Source organism: Pimephales promelas, chromosome 21 (assembly GCF_988280905.1).
Source record: "Pimephales promelas chromosome 21, fPimPro1.hap1.1, whole genome shotgun sequence".
Lineage (NCBI taxonomy): Eukaryota > Metazoa > Chordata > Actinopteri > Cypriniformes > Leuciscidae > Pimephales > Pimephales promelas.
In genome coordinates this window covers 23,343,675-23,366,640 of record NC_142789.1, presented here as the reverse complement: position 1 = coordinate 23,366,640, position 22,966 = coordinate 23,343,675, and the positions used below count along the sequence as shown (strand labels likewise).

The following is a 22,966-nucleotide window of genomic DNA, read 5'->3' as shown; positions in this document are numbered from 1 at the left end:
ACCGATCACTGGTATATACCACAAGGAGATAACTGATAAATACCCAATATTAAATTATATCAAATCACAGTCTCAAATCTACTGAGATCCAACCAACTACAACCTGGGTCCAGCCAAGCATCTAAATGTGGTTTAGCAAAGCATTATGGGAGCTGCAAAAAGGTTATGATCTCAAAGCTTTCTTGGACTTACTTCCTCCTAATAGAAGGGCAAATGCGTCAGCAGGACAACAAAATTAATAATATTAATAAAAAAAACATTATTTGGTATTCATAAAAAAGACCTTTTACCAGCAGAGGGTACCTAAAGGTTATGGCAATAAGGAAGGAAATGTCCAACTGGGAAGCAAAAAAGAAAATTTCAATATGAATATGTGTGGGAGAGAGAGTGTGTGTGTGTGTGTCTAAGATGGTTACACAATAAACATGGTCATTGTGAAGTGCATTGTGATGTTTTCCGTACACTTTGAGTAACAGTCAGATGCACATACACACACAACCCATTAGATGCTTCTTCTCCTCAAACTATGTTGTATCCCTTCTACTCTGCACTGCAGCGGAGAGCCAGATTGTGTTCTCTAGCCAGAGAAAAGCAATGGATTTAGTGTCTGGTATCTGGTATGTGTGTGTGGGTGTGCGAGTGTGAGCATGTATCCATTTCTTGTGTGTCTCTACAATTGCACACTGGAGCGTGAATGTCCCACATGGTGTGTTTGTGTGTGTGTGTGTGTGTGTGTGATGCCATAGGCTGGTGCTGAGTCCTGGCCCGTTTCCTTTTTCCTTTGGTCTCCTGAGGAGATTGATCCTACAGAACAGGTGTCACTGTTTTAGCTGCCTTAGTTCTTGTGCGTGTGCTTGTGTGTTTGATGCCACAGGCTGTGCCGCCCTACCAAGTCTCCACTCACCCAGCAATGATCCCTCCACTGTATGTTACTGCTGATGCACAATCTCCATTCAGCTTGGACACAAGGCCAAAGTGTGAAACCAGCCGAAACATTTACAAACCCCTATTCTTCTGTAATTACACGTCACTGCATCCATCCATGCAAGGACTTACTATTACAGTAAATGTGACCATGTCACTACTAACATAAGGTAATTGAAGCAAGGAAAAAAAAAACATGTCCAGGTCACATTCAGGTTTTTTTTTTATTTACTTAAGGGGACCTATTACGCACTTTTACAAAGTCTTTATTTCATTTTTAATGCTTGAGTGCTCAAAAAAAATATTTTTTCACATATTTAAACTGTTGCAGCACCTGTCTTACCGGTCTGTCAGTAACGCTCTGGGGTGCGTTTCTCAAAAGCATTGTTAACCAACTATGGTTGCAAGTTCAGTTGAATTGTGTTGATAAAGGAACTTGCGACTATAGTTGGTTTCGGGCAAACCCGTTTAATTCCTGTCTCTATGAAGCTCCACCTTCTGAAAAATGTGATGTGCTTTGATTGGTCAGCTGGATTGGTGTGTTGTGATTGGTTGGTTAACTGCTTTGAGAGTGTTTCGGAAATGTCACGCCCCTTACCATAACCGCCAGTTTTAGTACACTACTAATGCAACTCAAACAGGCCTTGCCCCTTTTACAGTATGTGTGTAACTTGGCTGAGAATTATTTAAATGAGGGATATTGTGACGTTTATGTTCCTGGAATAAAACTCAAGACTACAATCAAGGGGTTTCAGGGAGTTCAGAAAAAGTACTTAATGATATAGAGAATAACTCCCTTTTGAGTGAACTTTTTGATTTGTCTTTAAAGAAAAGAAAGTATAGAAAATGTAAAAAAAAAAAAAAAAAAAAAGCATAATAGGACACTTAAAAACTAAAAATAATAATTTTAAAATTAAAACTAAACTAAAATAATTTAAACATAACAAATAATATTGACAAATATACAAATGTAACATTAAAAAATAAAATCTATTTCAAAATATTAATAAAAATGTCTATAAAGAACCTTAATGGGTGTATGTTACCCGGCTTTCCCCTTCTCAATATTCTTAATCGTGACTTACTTTCACAATTTAGTAATTTTTTTATTGTATTACATTTAAAAATGTAGTAAAATTATATGTTTCATTAATATTATTTTAAAGACATGCAGTACAACTACTACCACAAGCAAATTAAGTGTATATAGACCATTTCACAAGATGTAAACAACACTGGTCCAGAAGCACTTCCTGTTTCAGTTTGTAGCTGTTTTCTTTATTTCACATGTAAAGAAAACATCTTAAAGATGTTTGTTTAACTTTTTGATTCAGTTTTAAATGTTCTGTTGGTTGTTTTTTATCCCAGCTTTTATGTAGTGTTAAAAAACTGAAACAGGAAGTGCTTCTGGACCAGTGTTGTTTACATCTTGTGAAATGGTCTATAAGTAATTCTATAAATTAAATTAATATTTTTTCAGCATTACAGTAGAGTAAAAAAAGAATACTGTTTATTTGCATTTAGGAAAAGGATAATTTGATAGGAGATGTGCTTAACTGTCATTCAAACGTCAATATGCAACAAAAAAAAACTTGAAAAATCCTAACATAACAGCTTAATTTTCTTTACATTCGAATATTTATCTTTTAATTCTGGGATGAGTTATGACTGATCAAACTGACCTTTAACTGTCATCTAAAAAAACCCCGCCATGCTCTTAAAATGAACACCATGTGCTTGGTCTCTATGATGCTATCTTTGGTCAAATAGCTACAAATCTGTTTCACTTGCATCACACATGCACGCATGTCCAAAAGGACAGAAATGACTGTACCTCCCCAGATCACTCTTTTTCCATTCTTTTACCATTTCCTCTCACATGTTCATGCCCAGTGAGTCCAACAGAACCCCAGGAAGCACCACCACCATACAGACAACAGAGAGAATGAGCAGATGGTCTGAGAGAATCAGAGAGAGAGAGAGAGAGAGAGAGAGAGATGGCAAAAGGAAAGGGGAGGCGTAGGAGCATGAGAGTATGAGGGACTTTTTTTTTACTGGCACTCATACAAGCAAAGACCTTATAAACTCATCATTCCGACAGAGTATTTTTAAAACAGTCTAACACCTCTACCATCGCACCGTTTTACCAAACTATTAGCACTCGGTTGAAAAAAGAAGTTATAAACAGCCAGCCAACATACTGAGCTAAGAAAACTGACCAATAGAAAGTTTTGCTGCCGACTAAAAACCAAACGGTCGCAGAGAAAGGCTGTTATCACAATAGCTGCCCTGTCCAGTTCTTTGAATAACCTCTAGTCTACAGAGATTGTGACAACTCTCCAAGAGATGGAGTATACATTAGCATTAGTACCTTCTCTGAAACAGTAAAGCTAATATTAGAGAAATTATCGTACACCTTAACTCATGGCAGTCTACCGATCATGATAGAAGAACTGATCAATTAAAGTTACTATTGCATTGCACTGATCCATGTCTTTCCGCATAAGTGTATGCACAGGGAAAGAGAATAGTGTTGGCCTAGTCGATGTCCCAAAAGTTGAAGGTTCAATGTGAAAGGGAACTTTACCGATTCAGGGATCGTACTCTTTAACTATTACATTCTTTAGCGAGCCTTCAGTTTATAAGAAGACATTTCTTGTAAAAAAAAAAAAAATGTTCTGCAAGTACCTTTTAATGTAATAATTTTGGTAAATGACAAGCAGAAGTAAAGAATACTAGATGCATGAAATCTTTAATGGACAAAAAATGCAGTCATTATTTAATCAACCTCATGTTGTTCCACACATTTGAGTTATTCTGTGAAACAAAAAAAGGATATTTTGAAGTCTCCAGGTCTTTTGTTCATACAATGAAAGTCAATGGGTTCCAATCTTTTGTGTTCCACAGAAGTAAAAAGGTCATAAAGGCTAATTAATAAATTGTCATTTTTATGTGAACTACCACTTTTTGTCTTCAAAATCAATGGCCCGTTTCACAGACAGGGCTTGGATTACACCAGGATTAGTTGAATTGAGACATCTAAGTAGATTTTGTAAACGTTAAAACATTACTGGTGTGCATCTTGAGAGAAAACAACGGCACTGCATATTTTAAGAAATGTCTGTCAGTGCAAGTTGCTTTCATTTAAAACCGCTCAATCATGCATTTTTGTCCAGGTCTAGCCTTAAGCCTTGTCTGTGAAACCAGAGGAAAATGTATGATCTTACTGACTGAAACTACTTATGCGCATTATAATTTTTCACAATTCGATACTCTCGCTTTTCATGTAATCTGGACTACCAGGCCAATTCTGACGGAGCCACCACTTGATGTGGTTTACTCAACTGTGCACACACAGTATTGAAATGCAACTTCCTCTCTCTTCTTGTTTTTTCGCTCCACACTGCAAGGCTCCATTAAAGCTCATGTGCTGACATCAGCAGCCCCCCTCCACACTCACACAGGCACTCAAACAGTCACTTGCACACTCCGCCAATCCCAGCCAGCGGGAAACCACGCACACCCACACAGCCGCAGGTCTCTGAACACAGACCTGCACACGTAACACATGCTTACACATGGATATGAAAACACATGCACATCAGGCCTGGCTTCACGAGGGTTGGGGGTGGGGCGGGGGGGGTACAATGCGAGCCTAGCCCACCCTGGCAACCACCTCCCTCTTTACTGGGTAAAGTACTGGGGTAGTACCATGGTACTTTAAACTCGTGGTTTAAAAATACTCCAAGACGTTCTATAGAAAATTTAATATTACACAAATAATATTAATTATAATTAGGTGAGAAAAAACATGTTCAAAATGTCTAAATTAGCTTTGCTGAACATTGCAGCACATCCAAAAAGAAGTTAAGCCCACAAATCTTTCAAATGATAACAACATGGTGCTTTGGTGTACCACATTACTGAATTTATCTCATTTACATGCAACTTTAAGGTGTTTAAAACAATACCATGGTATTAAAAATGGTATTTGTCCTAAAATCCAAACCAAAGGGAAATATTATGGTACATCAAAAAAAAAAAAAAAGGAGAAATCTGGTGCTGGGACTGTTGCTCAGCATCTCAAAATATTTTACAACCAATGATAAATAACTAAATGTATAAAAAAGTAGCGTTTTAATATTAATCATTACATCCTTTGTGCTTAATTAATGATTTGGATTAATAATTAACTTACATTAGAGATGTCTAGAAGGAGGAATGGAGGCAACATCAAGCAGGGGGCAGTGAAAGAGCCATCACCAACCTATAACATTTTACAAATCTGTACCTGTTCCCAGGGGCCCTCGTATCTGGGTTTAGTAAAGGATATGGCCATTCGGTGATCTTTTTGGCGTATTTTCGAATTATGTTGTCTTCACTGAAGAGAAACAGAGAGCGGTTGACCGTCAGGCAGTTCTGTCGGACCGGGATCGGGTTGTAGAGGGCCATGGTCCGGGCTCTCTGGGCCATCGATTGCTTGTACATCCTCTGGGCCCCTGGCGGGCCGCCCTGCCTGCTGCCGCCGCGGCCGGGTCCCCCCTGACCGGAGCCCCCGCCGCCGTACCTGGCCGGCACTTCGTCTCCGAACCGAGCCATTCTGTAGACACCAAACGCCAATCGTTACGAAGCAGCCGAGAAGGGGGTGAAGTCTCAGGGTGACAACACCACATTACACCCCATCAGCCTCAGCACAGAGCACACAGACATTCAGATCTGATCTTCATGGTTAAGAAATGTCCATCATAAAGCACCAAACAAGATCAGTAGTTGGGGAAATGTGTGAGAGCGTGTCAGCGCCAAAAAGGGACTCAGATAACGAGATTGATGGATGGATAGATGGAGTAGCCTGTCCTTTCAATGGTGCAATCAGCTCAACAAATAGTCAAACAAATAGTCAAACATAAAGAGATAAAATGTCGACAAATTATCTTCCTCGGGAGGGTGGGATCCACATTTTAAGAAGTATTTCCCGTCTCAACAGCTCGGTGTGGGTCGTCTTGCCATTCGCAAGGTGTGCATACAGACCCTTTTAGCATAATTGCGTTAATAAATTGCATGTAAAATAGCATCAACTATATCAGGTCTACGTCTTTCTGAGGATTTGCATTCTTTTTTGCTTGTTTTTCACATCCACAAGACGAAAATAGAATATAAAAATGGTGAAAACCTTTTAATTATTAATTTATTTCTGTGGTATCCGCAATGTTTGGTATAGGCTACTATGGCAAAATTCAGACTCCCCTCCGCCAAACTCACGAATTACACTCGCAAATGCAGACAACGGGACTTCCCCAAAAAAATCCACACCTCGGTCACATTGGTTGATTTTAGTAATTTAAGTTTATCTGCTTTTTTAGAGCCATATCGGTCCTATATGGTGGGCGTGAGCGCGCGCTGGGAAAACAAAAAACACCATGTCAAGATATAATGATGATCTCTTGCGGTTTCTCCCTCAATTCCTCACTAAAAACATTTATCATCTATACTCCAGAACTCGTAGACAAATCCAAGACGCGAAGAATCCGACGGTGGTCGTTGAAATGAGCATAATCAGTTTTGGAGAGGCGCCGGAGCGCGTGGATTGAAGCTCGAGCTCGCATCTTCTGTGGTAACCGAGAGGAACCAAGAGGCACCCATCGCCTGAAGCCCCCCTAAAATGCTCCGCCTCAGGGTTTTTCTGTCGCCTCAGTGGACGACGACCGATTATTTCGGATTTAAAAGTTTTATTTTTGGCGGAGAAAATGAAACGGAGACGCGGGGTCTCGAGCGCAATCCTCTTCAGATCAGCTGGCGGGTTTAGAGCATCTGATCAATTTAACGCTCGTGCTCAAGCCTTGCAGCACATGACGCGCGTCCCCGTAGCGATTCGCTTATCCTCCAGCTCACTCCTCCTTATGGCCAAGACAAGACTCAACCGAACAGTGCGTGCCATTTTGCTTCTTCTGGCAAACCGTGTGAGACGCGACATTATTCAAAGGCGATGGATGGATTCATATCTCTCAATACGTATTGTGTCTGAGTCATACACTTTTCCGGAAGAGGGAGTGTGTACTTGTTGACCAAGTATGGATTTGTGGGGACTTTACAGTGGCTTTATTAAACATTAAATGTTACTCACTACACTGAATTAAACAGTGTTTACATGAACATTTCAAACATTAGCATTTTGGTAATTGTATATTTTTTTGTAGGTCATTAAAGTATCAATATAATCGTTTGGACCAATTAAAATATGTAAATGTCCACATAAGAGTGGAATGGAATCCATATTTTGTTAAAGTAGCATAAAACATCACCGGTAAACACACTACACAAAAACAATGCTATAAACATCAACTAAACAATATGAATGCAACATAATGGATCTCTAGTGGACAAAATTTTCAAAAAGTTTGGGGTCAGTGAGTTTTTTCCCCCCCATTTTTACAAAAGATATTTCAAATAATTGATGTTCTTTTCTATTAATCAAATCCTAAAAAAAGAAAACCCTGAATAAATGATTCACAGTTTCCACAAAAATATTAAGCAGCACAACAATTTTCAACATTGATAATAAATGTGTCTTGACCATCAAATCAGCCTATTAGAATGGTTTCTGAAGGATCATGTGGCATCACAGGAATAAATTATTTTTTTAATATATTCAACGAAGAAAACAAACAGTTATTTTAAATTGTAATAATATTTCCCAATATCACTGTTTTTCCAGAATTTTTTTATTAAATAAATGCAGGCCTGGTGAGCACAAGATACATCTTTCAAAAAAATATTACCGACCACATATGTTTGAATGGCCATGCATAATATAATTAAGAAGAGATCGTTTAAATAAAATTTAAACTAATGTTAATAGTTTAAACTGAATTCTGTGAATGTCCCTTTGCCCATAAACTATAAAGCAATTTACTTCTAAGCTATTTTATATACGTTTATCATTTTCTTTTACTTCCTATACAGTATATAAACATTTAAATCTAATTTAAATATTTTCCCTAATTTTATGAGGTAAGTTCCACCATTTTTACATAGTAAAATTAGTCAAATTAAATGCAATATCCTTTAAATATATATTTTTAAATATGATAATTAGATCTTTTTAACGTATATGCTTGATAACTTACAGTACAGTTAACCAATAACACGTTTTTACATAACATTGCAATGTGATGCTCTCTCTCTCTGAACAGACAGTTTGTCAGCCTGAAAAGACACTCAGGAGAGTGTGTGTGTCCTAAAAACACTCTGCTCATATCATGCCCATCTGTCCACCTGGCACCAGCCTCTGATATGCCTTTGGTTGCTAATTCCCTGGGTTTACTCTCCAGCTAAACTTGCTGAGAAAACGTGTCCGACTTCCATCTGAAGACAGCTGGTGGCATACTAAAGGGCTGTGAACTGAATTTGGAAATGTTCTGTTTGAAGGAATGCGTAATATTTGCAGTGAAAAACCAGCGGGCGCTCTAGATTGACGCTGTCCGTGGTGCTGAAACCACACTGACCCCTATACTGAAACGGCGCTATCCATGGTCCTGAAATAATCAAAGGACAAACTCTGTCTCAGAAATAAATCAGTGCAGGTGCAGCGTGATTAGTCAGCGCACTTGTTCCGGGAGCTTTCGAGTCAAGATGCTCATAATAATGCAATAAAAGGGGAGGATTCCCGCTGAGGAGGTGGAGTGGTTGTCCTGGTAGTGGGCGAGCGTGAGTGTCGGTAAGGGGCGTGGATGCGCAGTCTGTAGCGTATCTGCCAGAGCGCCTGGTGTAATGCAACAAAGATGATGAGCCTCCGCGTTGAGAGACATGGTTAATTAAGGCATAATGCATTCGCTTGGGGAGACAATTTGACAAAAGGTTTTATAACACACAGCACAGAGCGGAGAGAGAGACAGAGAGAGAAATCACCATTGCAGCACACACTGCACATAGGTGACGATTCACTGCTAGCCTTCAGTAACACATTTTATAATTAATTTCTGAGCTCTTTGTTGTTGTACAGTCCAATTTTTGACATTTGCATCCAAACCAGATCAAATGCAATAAGGCAGGCAATTAAATCAATGTTTATATATATTCTGTGCAGCGTGCGTCTGTGTAGATGTAACAGCATGCTATGTGTTCCTGTGTTTCTGGCTGAGCCGTGAGACTGAGTCGTGCTGGGGCCCTGATGTGCACCATTGTCATTCAGACCGCGTTCACACGGAAACCCTGCAGGAAGCACCCAGTGCTCCCCCGCATTCTCTCTCTCTCTCCCTCTGGCTTGCTTTTTGCTCTTTCTCTCTCTCTCCCCGGCCCGCTCCTCTCCTTATTCGTGCCATCCTTCCACTTCCTCTCTCACTGCGCCCATCTAGCCTCAAGTACAGCAAGAAGCAGAGAGAATGTATCAGAACACATGGGAAAAGGAATCCGGGAATGCAAATATGAGTGCGTTTGTTTATAATGGTAAGACATATAACTCTCTAACCACCTGCTCTCTAAGCTCTGGCCCTTCAGGAATATACAGGGTTACCAGATGGTGTCTTGACTGAGCATAGCGTGAAGCATGATAACCCTTGCATCCATCCACACGCAAGCAAGCAGTGAGGATCAGATCTAATAGGAAAGCGGACAATTAATTGTTAGAAAACACTAAGGCCATGTCCACACTAATACGTTTTCGTTTGAAAACGTATATTTTTCTCTCCGTTTTGGCCTTCCGTCCACACTGAGACGCCGTTTTAAGTAAACAAAAACGTATCGTTTGGAAAACGCTCTCCAAAGTGGATAAATTTGAAAACGCCGTTTTCGCGTTGTAGTGTGGACAGTGAAACCGGAGGTATTTCAAAACGATGACGCAAGTTTAGTCATGTGATCCATGTAGTACCAATAGATATTCATGTTTATCGGTATTGTGCCTGTTATGTGTTATTCATTTTTACACTATTGCTAAAATATGTTACTTTCTATGTTACTTAATATGTGCTATTCTTCATAGCACAGCACTGCAAAGATGACAGATAATGTAGCTTACTCACATTTGCTGTCCTGCGGCAAAACAGGAGAGGGTTTTAAACCAAACATATGGTGACTGAATGCGACCTGGACGCATCCGTGATGGTGAGATATTTTGCCAAATAAAATTATCCTGTTATTGTGCGATAACAATATTATTTATTTTCCCATCTGTATCATCTCAGTGCTTTTGTGAAGTTTCACGCATGCGCAGTAAAGTGAATTTAGAAGTTTCTCATCCACACTGAAACGTTGGAAAACGCCTGAAAACGCTAGTGTGGACGGAGAGCGTTTTTAAACGAAAACCCCGTTTTCAAATCTATCCGGATTAATGTGGACGTAGCCTAAGGTTGGGATGGAGCATTTTGCACTCAACCTATCAGTAACACTTTATTTGGAGGGGTGTGCATAAGACTGACATGAACATGACATAACACCTGTCGTGAACATGAAGGAGTCTTTATGAATGTTTATGACTGTTTGGTAAATTATGACACTTTTAATGCAAAGTTGACATTGTTTAAAATGTCTTGATTATGACAACTTGACATTAACCAAGAAATCATAACCTGTCAACCTGACATCTTTATAACTAGTCCAAGGTGTTCCACTTTACTTGAGGTAAGGGGAAATATTAATGACACTGTTGTTAAAGCATTTGACAGTGTAATAACCCTTAATGACATCTTTATAACTTGTACAACGTGTTCCATTTTACTTGAGGACAAGTAAAATATTCATGACAGAGTTATAATGGTGTCATGACAACCAAAATTAAAACCAACCATAACGTATGACAGGGTAATGTAATGTTAACACAAAGCTAAATAACTTCTTTAAGTTTGATAGTTAGACATATGTTATGACATATTTGTGACATGTTGACAGGTTATGATTTCTTGGTTAATGTCAAGTTGTCATAACAAAGACATTTTAAACTATGTTAACTTTGCATTAAAAGTCAGTTATAAACATAAATACTTCTTCATGTTCATGAAAGGTGTTATGTCATGTTTATGACAGTATCATGTCAGTCTCATGCACACCCCTTCAAATAAAGTGTTACCGACCTACCTTCTTACCAAAAAAAGTAATGGATAAATGAAACAAAAGAGTTGGGATTATGCTGTGCCACTAATCATGTTGCACTTTACATTTTAAAATGACAGAAATAAGTCAAACAGCATGTAGGATGCACAGAAAATCCTCACATGCCAATAAGCCATGAGTCTCTGAGCAATGAAGAGCGCGTATGCGGAGATGGAGGGGGGGCTACTATATTTAACCTGGGCTAGCAAGTGCAATAGATTCATCCTCAGCTTTTCTTGGTGTATGGCAGCAGGAGGTGTGTGTAGTCTCTTTACAGGCTGTCTCAAGAGGTTAGAATATGCTTGAGGACTCGCTCACTCTACTGCTCTGTGACTGCAACACATTATAAAGCACCTCGCTCACCCACAGCAAGAACAAATGCCCCAGCTTGGAGGTGTCCATCAAAGCAATCAGATGTGACAAGACTATACTTGTGGCAATAGATGCTGTCATTATAATACCAAGAACAAGTTGCTCTTATGAAGTCTTGGAGGAAGAGTTGGAGAAACTTAATCTTCCTCAAACTTGCAAAATGCTCAGGAGGGACCTGGGGTTTAAGGGACAATGCAACAATACAGTGGCCCAAAAATGTATTTAGATACTTAAAACTGTGTGATTTGCATTCCAGTAGAACATAAAATATCAAACCAATTAGCATCTGCAATAAACATCTTTTTTAAAAATAAATATATGGGCAATTACTTTTACTTTCATTCCTGTTCTCCATTTTTAGTGGCTATCAAGTCATTAAACATCCAACAAAAAGTGTCCAAATACTATTTATCTTCATTAGAGCCCGACCGATAAAGGATTTTGAAGTCCGATACCGATACAAATATTTATCGGTTTTAAAATCCGATATTTCAAAATATCGGCCGATATTTTTTAAAAATTATTATTTCAGAAACGCGCAACAAAATTGTAAAACATACATTTTCAATATAACAGGCCGAGGAGAGATGATACGTCTCATTGCTATAACTGTCACGCACTATTAAAGAAATACTTCAGTCACATTGTCAAAAGTTAAAAGGACTACACTGTAACAACATAACGTAACTATTACTAGCTAATTCCGCTTCGCTCTCAGCTTATTTAACAGCAGCAAAACTGGACATGATAGTCACAAATTTTGTCATGCTTATTTGAGTTAAGAGAACTGATGGGGATGTTCTTTTAATTGTTATTCCAGCAATGTATGACCAACTCAACGAGTGTTGCCAACAGGAACTGTGTAGAGTGCCCTCTGGTGGACAAACTATACAACTCCAACACTCATGACATGGTTCAAGCGTGTTTCCTCCGTTTTTTATTTTATTTTTGAAATAGTAATTTATCGGCCGTTATAACTGCCGGTACCGATAGTTTGGAAAATGCCTAATATCGGCCTGCCGATATATCGGTCTGGCCCTAATCTTCATAGAACATTACATGCATTGTTGTCGTTATAACTCTTCTTTCTTTTATGAAGTGTTTGTGCTATCTGTCTTTAAAATATCTAGATAGCTATATTATATAGATAGACCATTTCACAAGATATAAACAACACTGGTCCAGAAACACTTCCTGTTTCAGTTTGTAACTGTTTTCTTTATTTCACATGTAAAGAAAACATCTTAAAGATGTTGTTTAACTTTTTGATTCAGTTTTATATGTTCTGTTGGTTGTATTTTATCCCAGCTTTTATGTAGTGTTAAAAAACTGAAACAGGAAGTGCTTCTGGACCAGTGTTGTTTACATCTTGTGAAATGGTCTATATTTGTGTGTCTACAATTGCATACACCTGTGTCCAGTAATCTGCAGTTGAGTTTTAAGGCTGAGCCAGTTTTGAGTTCTGTCCAGAAAACGATTCTATACTCAATGATTCATAAACCTAAATAATTCATAGCAGCCATGCATATTAGCCCAGCTCTCATTATTAAACTTTGATCTGTTTAACTCTCTGCAGTATTTCCAAGTGTACTGTAAGTATGAGTGTGTGGATGTGTTTTCCTAATACAGCTTTGGGACTGGGAGACCATCTCTTTTGTCGTTTTTCTCTTCCTTTAGTCTTCACTCTCCAACTCACTTGTCATCACTTCTTTTTTCTTTCTTTAATTCAAAGTGCAAAATGTACACACACAAATCATCACTAACCTGACAATGCATTACCCAGAATTATATCTATGCACTGATGCATGCTGGTCTGTCTTCAATCGGTTAATATTTTATTAGGCAATACATTAAGTACCAAGGTGCTTCAGTACAAAGAAATGTTCCGCTCTATATACTTCCAAATGATCAGAAGTGATCTATCTGACCTAGAAAACAACTTTTGTTTTGCATAGATAAACACAGATAACCCTATTAATATATATTTTTGAATTAAATTTGACTCATGTTTTTCCAAACCTGTATGCCGATCTTTTTATATGGAACAAAAAAAAGTACCTTCTCATATATATTTTTCTATTTTTTCTTTGTGTTATAGGTTTGGAATAACATGAAAGTGAATAAAAAGTGGGAATATAGAATGACAGAACAATCTCTTAAAGACAAATTTCAATATTTACTAAAACATTATTATAATCAAAACGTTATACCTGTTAATATTATTTAATGGACTTGAGAGAACATGAACTAGTTGTATTTATATTAACTAACATTAATAAAGGTTACTAAATGTATAACAAATGTATTGCTCATTGATAGTTAATGCATTACTGATTTTAGCTGAGATTTCCTTTAATATTAAATTTGATTAATTTAAATATTAGTATTAAATATTAATTGTATACTTAATTGTGGTTTGTCTTCTTGAATCTGTCATGCTGTGTGATGATTCTTTCGTATCAGAAAAATCTCTTGTGTCGATACTTAAGCTTAACTAAAACCTTGACCCTATTGTTTTTGCTGCCTTTCAAATGCCGGTATTCCAAAAATAATTGGATATCTGACGTGTATTACGTTATAGAAGATATCTTGTCTTTATCTGCATATTTTTCATCCAGTTCTTAGGCCAATGAGGTTAAATGGATATATTCTTCAGAGAGAGAGTTTATGAGTTGGGAGGAATTAAGTGACAGAGAGAGGAATGGGAAAGGATGGGAGAAGAGCCACAGTAATTAGGAGATTGGTCTTTTTTGGCTGTTCTGTGTGTTTGCAGAGGGACTGAGTGTGTATTAATTAATGAACTGATTGATGAGGGGGATGGAGGGAGAGAGCGAGAGGTGGAGAGAGCGAATGGAGGGGTGAGACTGCACTGCTGGCCTCAGCTAATGGCCTAAGACTGTTGTGGGGTAAGCAGTCTACAAAGGAGGATCAGCACTTACACACACAGACACATCTACAATATAAAGGCACTTGCATTTAAGCTTAATTTGCATAGTCGAGAATCAGAGGGAGTCGGAGCGGCCCGCTTCCCGCTGAGATAATGGCCTGTCTGACCCTCCAAAAACATCCAGGATGTTTGAAATGATCGTTGAGTCGCTGGGACAGACTGAGCAGTGGCCAATGGCCTTATTCTCTCACTGAAGTACAGACGAGCTCAATGTCCTGATAGGATATGATCCAAAATCTCCTCTCCAAATGCAAAGCCACATATCAACATAACTGCATTTTTCTTATATTGTCTTGGTTAATTAAATGTGAATCGTACTCAGTGGCGGCAGATCTTTTATTCTAATGTACGTCCAAGTGTAATGGATTCAGGGCCATAACCACAATAGACATTGAGGGTGATATGTCTAGAACTTCTTTTACCATTTTTTATTTCTCTTTCTTTATTACCTTAAATTCATTTGTATCCATTAGGTTAGTTCAACCAAAAATGAAATTCTGTCATAAATTACTCACCCTCATATTGTTTCAAAACCGTTCGTTCATCTTCGGAACACAAATGAAGATCTTTTTAATGAAATCTTTCTGTCCCTTAGTCAATAATGGATTAACATACAATGAGCAATCCATTTGTTACAGTATTTATTAATTTCTGTTAAAATTAGTTAATAAAAATGCAACTGTTCATTGTTAGCTCCATTAAATAAGAACAGGAATAACTTTTGATTTTAATAATGTATTCGTAAATGTTGAAATTAATTCATTTTCATTGTAGTTCATGTTAACAAATGTACCTTATTGTAAATTGTTACCACACCTATCTATCGTTTGCACGGTATTTGCATTGGATTAACTGTATGTTGATATCTTCCCAAAACTGACAGCTACAATCCGTGACATGGAATTAGAAAAAAATGAACATGAACGCTGAGTCATTCAATCTGTCACCCCTTTTTATTCTTAATCGGTCAAGATATGGCTGGTTAATCAGGCACTGCTAGCAGATACACCATCTGGACCAAAAAAAAAGATCTTTCCTTTGATAGTCATTCAAAATTAGACATGTATTCTTGAAATATATATTTTTGCAAGCAAAATATCGTTGATATTTCATTAGGAGTAGTAGGTGATCAGCCATTTTTAACAATGCATCATAATCAAGATGACATAAATGCTTACAATTCATGTGGTACAAAAGGACAGATGAAAAAGTAGACTAAAAGACAGAGAGAGGGAAAATGAAAAGAGCATGTCACAGGCAGGAAATGATGTTAAAAGCAGGAGGTGTGATCAGAGGTGGATGGGAAGTTATGAGTAAGCAGGAGAGACAGTGAATGAGTCTGGCCAAGAGCGCTGCGACCACGTCAGCCAATCGATCCCTCTTTCCATTTCTCCCACACTCCTCCCTCCATCCATCCATCCATGCATCTAGCCAGTGTGCTGAGCGTTCGTTTTTTCCTGCTACTGCAAATGGCAAATCAGCCCTGATTCATCACTGAGGGCCTTTCAATTAAAGTGAAAACACTTGGCGAGAGAGAGAGAGAGAGAGAGAGAGAGAGAGAGAGAGAGAGGGAGGAGTCAAAAGATCTGAGTTAGAGAAAGATGGAAAGGGAGGGGAAAAGAGAGACAAGGAAGTATATTTTTGTGTGTGTGCATTGCATCAGTGTCCTTCCGGCATACATAAATGGGAGTGCTTTATCTCAACATAAAACCAAAAAAAAAAAGGAATTCCTGGTTTTATTGTGCACAATTCACCAGTGCACATTATGTCAAGAAAAATATATATTAAACTGAATTGAATTAAAGTAGCAAACATGACATCAAATTGGAAAAATTAATGTAAGGAGGTCAATTAAAATGAATCTAAATTCAGAAAAAGTCAACTTAATTTTGGATGGATGGATGATAAATATTAGATAGATAATCTATAGATAGAAAGAATAAAAAGAGTGTGACAGAGAGGGAGAGAATTAATAATAAGATACGACCTATTTTCAGTGTCCTTGTTCAGAGAAAGCAAGAACATGAAGCAAGGTGGGGATAAAAAACAGAGCACCCTCATTGTACTACAGTCTGCTGCAATATATAAGTATGTAACACAGATGGATGTGTTTAGCAAGAGACTGTATTAAGTACAGTCTAGTGTTTGCATGCCATTTTTTTCAGGGGGAGAGAGATAGAAAGGGTGTGTGTGCCAGGGAGATAGTGTGTTTGTGTGCTTATGAGCATGAGCTTCTCGTGAAGAAGACTACGAAACTCGATTTATTGCTTTTCATAATAAATTGCACTACTACTGAGTCACCTATTCTGTGTCCCTATTGAAGAAAGGAAGTCAAATGGGTTTTAAAGATGGAGTAAATAATGAAAGATTTTTATTTTAGTTTCTATTAACATTTGCTTTATATCTATTGCTTTGATATCCTTTTTCGTTTTTGTGTGTTTGCATTTGCCATCCGCACTCTGCTGAATCTCATTTCCACTCATGCCGTTAGGACAGCGTAAATCACTCTCTGAGCGTTTCATTGAGAAAAGAGCCGAGCTCAAACTGGCAGCCAGCCAATCAGGGAGAGTGACCCTGAGAAGACATGTGAGCAATGGGACGCATGGCTACTCAGACAAGCTGGAGCACTTAGCGGTGACGCTAGTTAGAACTGAACACTGGTGACATGGTGGCTGCTGGGAATACGGCACGTACTGTATATAAACACTGATTCATTTCATCAACCACAAAACTAAGAGCTGCAGTTTTTTGATTACTTAATTCAGTTGATGAGATAATAGTCTAGAATTAAAGAAAAATAGAAAAGGCAAAAAAAAAAAAAACCAAATGGTGCTTCTGAAAAATCACAAAAGTATTCCACAAGAATCCTTCAAGGGGTGGTTCATCCCCCCAAAAATTCTAAATAAATGCAAAGTCAAGTTGTTCCAAATCTACTTTTATGAAAAACAAAGCATTTTATTTTTTGCAAATAACAATGAAAGTCAATGGGGTGCAATGTTGGTCCCTGACTTCAAAATATACGTTTTTGTATTCTGAAAAAGAAAATGAGACATTCTGTCATTCTTTGCACATCCTGATGCCTTTTGAAACCTATATGTCATTTACATTAACAGAATGTCTGAAATGTTTTCTTACAATGAAAGTGAATGGTGACCACAGCTGCCATGCAAGGTTTTACGTAAATAACTATATAATATATAAATAACTAAGTCAAAGTTAGTACAGCATTTAGTTTAAGCGGACTTTGAATGTAGTGCACATCTTAAAGGGATAGTTCACTTTGAAATTAAAATTTGATATGTTTAGATATACAGGAAATCGCAACGGAAGACGATTTCGATATATCTAAATATGTTTAGATCTTCACAGTGAAAGGTAAAACTTCCAAAATCTCTGTGTAAACAATGAGTGACGTTCACGCGCAAGAGAGGTAAAAACGATATAAATACTGTTCATTTTCTCACACAAACCGCTCGTTTCGTGTCTTAGGCCATCAATGTGTACTTACATTTACGAGTCATTAAATCATGTTTAATTTGGTCTTCTGTGTGCATGCTCTTTGAGGTGGGCCCCATAAAATCTCCATTATATGACTGACGGACAACAACGGTTTGACCAAAAAATATCAATGTGGAAACAAAGACACCTATATCCTGGATGCCCTTGGGGTAAGCTAAAATCTATCAAAAATTAATTTCAAAGAGAACTATCCCTTTAAAAAATACATAAAATTACGCTTTTCTTTTAGTCACAATCCATTTTCATTCAGTGGAATACGGCAGCTCAGATATTGCTAAATGTCTCCTTTAGTGTGAATGAAATAAGTTAGGTTTAAAATGGCATGAGGGTGAGTAGCTTATTCACAACATTAGCAACATAAAATGTTAGAGAAGTCCTTTCAAATGTTTCAAAAATTCAGGCACACATGGCAATCATACTGACTAAATCCATTCAATCAAACTGATAGACAGAGCTTGTCAAAATGAGTTGTAACACTACTGCTGTAATGATCATCACAATGGTATGTGTCGAGGCTTAGAGCAAGAGAGTGGGCGAGATGAAGAGGAGCGAGTGCTTGAGTGAATCAAGATGGACTCATGGGAGATCCCCTCAGCTGTGGGTGATTACAGGGTGACAAAACAGTGGGTGGGGCTGCAGAAATCTAACAGCACTGTCTGCAGTGCCACCATGTGTCTGATATTGGAAGAGCAGGCTAAACATGTAACCAGGTTTCACAGCTCCCCCTACTGTACAGCTCATGGGAGGAAAGTTTGTAGATTTGAATCATTTACTCGGGAAATGTCTAGAGATTGGCCTTTAACATTGTTTTGTCTTATTATCAACAGCCATTAACAATGCTAATTAAATATAGCTTAATCGAGGCAAATACAATGAGGGTAAAAGTACAGGAAGGCTGATGTTAAATTCACAACATCCATGCTGTACATTTTAACAGCAAATGAAAAAGCAAAAAGTTGATAATTACGTTTCATTATTCAAACACTACATCTTCTACACATTTTTATATATCAAGAAACAATAGACACAAGATAATAATGGAATAATATAATGTAAATGTAAAATTATATACAACCGTTCAAAACTTTGGGGTCGATCAAAATAAACAAAAATAGTAATATTGTGAAATATAATTACAATTTAACTGTTTTCTATTTTAATATATTTCTAAAATCAAATGTCATTTATTCCTGTGATGGCAAAGCTGTTTTTTCAGCATCCATCATTTCAGAAAACAATTATTATTATTATTGAAAACAGTTTTGAAACAGTGATGATTTTTTTCCTGAATTCTGTGATGAATGGAAATATCAAAAGAGCATTTATTTTAAAAACAATGTCAATGTCTCACTATAAATTTTATTTTTTTTAAATATATACTGAGTGAATCACACACAACAAGCTATTTTTTTAAATGACCGTCTAATTTTACTTTTAAGATGGCAAAATGCCTCAAGTGAACATGAAAAATTACCACAAAAAACAATGATATATATATATATATATATATATATATATATATATATGTGCATATATATATATATATATGCACACACACAAAAAAAAAGTCTGGTTTGCTATCTTTGTGGGAACTCTCCATGTGGTTTTTATACTGTATAAATTGTATATTCTATCCCCTTACATCAACCTTACCCCTAAACCTACCCATCACAAAAAGCTTGTTTCCTCATGGGGACCTCATTTAGGTCCCCATGATGACATGAGCATCCATGAGTCTGTGTATTCAGGTTGAAGTCCATACACACACACCCTCTTAGAAGCTAAGATATCTCCATCGTTTACACTGCAGGTGAATATTTTGCCCAGGAGAGGGCAGTAACTCTAACATTATAGAAAGACATGACAGCTTGTTCCCGAGGCTGTTTGTGATGTGAATATATCTAATAAATGTATCCATACTGTAATATATCCAATAAATATATTTGAATTACTTATGGTTTTAAAGTTAAAGCATAAAATCAAATTAAAGCCTACGTGTGTCTTGTGAAATCTGCAGGGATCTCGACAAATTGTGACAACAAAATATGAAGGAAGCAGGCAATGCAAAGCAATAAATCAATCTCTGAATATGAGAGGGAAGTAAAGCACTATCATAAAGAAATTTTAATAGCATAATATCCATTGAGAAGATTGCTGTGAGCGTGTTAGTTTCCCGGCACTTCTTTTCTTGAATAAAAAGCTCTCTTTGTCTGACTTGCTTAATGAAAGTGCACTTTTATAGCCAGATTTTTTTTGGCTTAAACATCCTTTACTACACATACTTTAGTATTATTTTCTAACATAAATATATGACAACGGCTATCTGCAGTATATATGACACCAGAAAATAAAGCAATACAGTTCAGAATGATGTGGCAGCATTTAAAATAAAAGATACACAGGCTATTTGTTTCATGCTATCTGATTCACAATGCCCATAAAACATAACCATGTGTGTATTGTGTCATATTTGTCATTAGTCAGGGAAAAAAGGAAGTCTGAATGGGTGTGAACAAGGGTCAGACAGTCCAGCCCCCCAGAGCAGATTTAAGCTGACCCTGCTGTGACCTTTGGGCCAGCAGCAGATGGAAAGAGCTCACTGGTTGCATTAGCATCTAAATGGCTCAGAGAAACGACAGAGGACAGAGAGATAAAATAAGGTGAGTTTCGCCCTACAGACATGAATAACAAGAGATACACAGAAAGACACATAAACATAGGTAGAATTTGATCTGTTTTCACAACTGAGTCCACTTTCATGAACTACAAAAGTTAAACTACACAAGAATATATATTTTGAAGAATGTTTCCGAACTGGTACACAGCCCCTGAAATGACACGGTGATGGAAAAAAGTATGATATGGGAGGAAAAAATATACTTCAAGTTTTGAGATCCCTGAGAAACTTTGCATTTCCTCGCAAAACATTCGATTTGTGTGAAGGAAGACGTTTGACTATTTTAGTGAACTTTTTTAAGTTTTTTATATTGTTATTCTTTACTCCCTACAAGATTATGACTCTCCTGTTTCTGCCTACCACACCGGAAAAGGATTTAAAAATATTTCTTTAAGCACCAAAATTTCAAGCTCTGTCTAAATTGAAATTTAAACCACACAATTATCTACAGTACAATAACTTTAGATCGAATACCAACAATCAAACAATTAATAAATAATTGTGACTGGCCTAATTATGGACAAAAAATAGATATAATTTCTCTATTTTTGTGTTCTGCAGAAGAAGGAAAGAACAACATGAGGGTGAGTAAAATGGCAGAATTTTCATTTTTGGGTGACTGTGTATCCTTTACAACCGAACCTCTGATTATGATGGTCATTTGATCAATTCAGTTCAATGTAAGCAGACTCAGACAAACCCAATCAGCATCCAAATCAACCCAGGATCACACTGTCAAACAGTTCTGCTTTCTCTCACAAGCACACACAACAAGCTCACCTCTGAGATCTCATAAAGGAAGACAGTATGGCACAAATGCATAATTGAGATGCAGGAGGTGCAGTCTCAGGCTGGGAGAATACTGAGGTTTGACAGGATCCCAGGCTCAATAAATTGTGCCCGAAAACCAGACAGTGAGCTGGTTTATGACACAGATGCCCTAATTGAAGTAATGCATTTGCGCACTATTTGGGTCCAGCCAAGTAATTATGTAAAGTAATGAATTTAATGCAGAGACATAAGCAGTTGCATGAAAACTGCTGAGGTGTATTTTAAAGTTCAATAACAACAAGAATCCCAGAAGGAATTAAGATTTCGCAACCACACCCGAAAGCAATCGATACACACACACACACACACACACACACAGACATTGGAGAAACTGGGTCCTAAGGGACGCCTCTGTCTGGAACAGGTCTGCCACTCTTGCCAATCAGCCAGATTGATGCAAGATAAAAAGAAGATAAGAGAAGAAAGTTGGAAAGGGGGACCAAAGGAAAAAGAAAAAATGGATGGATGGCAAGATGAAGGTTTAGTTAGACTGCAAGAGGGAAATTGGAAATAACCTAAGATAAACAAACAATAGCTCAGGGTTTAAGAGGACACCCGGCTGTTTCTTCTCATTGGTCTTAATGCTCAACCTGTCTTCCGTTTCACTCCTCCTCTTGATTACTTCATATTTCATTCTTTTACTTTCCATTTCATAATTTCCTTAGGTGATGTTCATCTATTGATCCATCCATCCTCTCACATGGACTAAATAGTGTAGGTTGCAATGTTTCTTGGTTCTTTCTCATACTGATTATCAAGGGGGAAACTTTTCATTGACTTCTATTGTTTTCATATAAAGATAATTATATTTTCTATACTCTTTCCCTAACTCTTCCAAAAACAATGTACTCCCTCTTCCTTTTACATTTGTTCTGCCCTTACTAGCAGGTCTAACTACTGCATTTAATTGTTTAAAAATAAAAAAATGAATGACATAATATCTGATTGCTATCATAAAACAAGCCTTAAATCTTGCTCTGCATAACGTCTTTTCTGTCAACTGTGCATGAAAGTCAACAACCAACTTTCACTCTTAAAACAAAACGTTTGGTGATATGATGCTCTTCACTAAAAAAAAAAATGTTTACCCAGCCAAGCACAAAAGTGTTTTCTTATGAGTAAAGCACAAAATAAAATGTTTTATCTCCTATGTTTCATCTTATGGCCGCTATCCAGGTGTGAATCTCACGTTCTCTTTGTACAACTTCTCTTATTATTCAATTTAATTTAAATGTATTTATTGTGTTCTTTCTCGACATTTAGCTGTGCTATATAAGTGCTACAAAAGCAAAAAAAATCCTAATTTTAAGGGAACTGGATCTACGTATGCATGCATGCACTAAAAATCGCATTGATTATTTGCATTAAAAAAATCTGTTTGCAGATGCCACTTGGTTTGATATTTTGTCATCTAATGCAGACAGTCAAACATTTTAACAGGTCTCTCACCACATTACCATGTCACACAAGAAAAACAACCATTCAAAAGTATGGGGTCAGTAATTATTCATTGCAATTTTTTTTTTAAGGAAATTAATAATTATACTCACCAAGTATGCAATTCAAAATAAATACATTGGTTATGTGACAAATAGTTTCTTTGAACGTTCTATTCA

At 37.2% G+C, this 22,966-nt stretch overlaps 1 protein-coding gene across 14 annotated transcripts in view; it reads right to left on the bottom strand.

The window, feature by feature from the left end:
* cacna1ab (calcium voltage-gated channel subunit alpha1 Ab) overlaps window positions 1–22,966 on the bottom strand; it is a 127,085-nt gene that overhangs the window by 95,736 nt on the left and 8,383 nt on the right. For all 14 annotated transcript variants that reach the window (XM_089124800.1, XM_089124801.1, XM_089124789.1 and 11 more), the window contains exon 3: window positions 5,259–5,524. In XM_089124800.1, coding sequence (XP_088980926.1) covers window positions 5,259–5,524 — 266 coding nt within the window. The remainder of the gene's footprint in view (window positions 1–5,258; window positions 5,525–22,966) is intronic.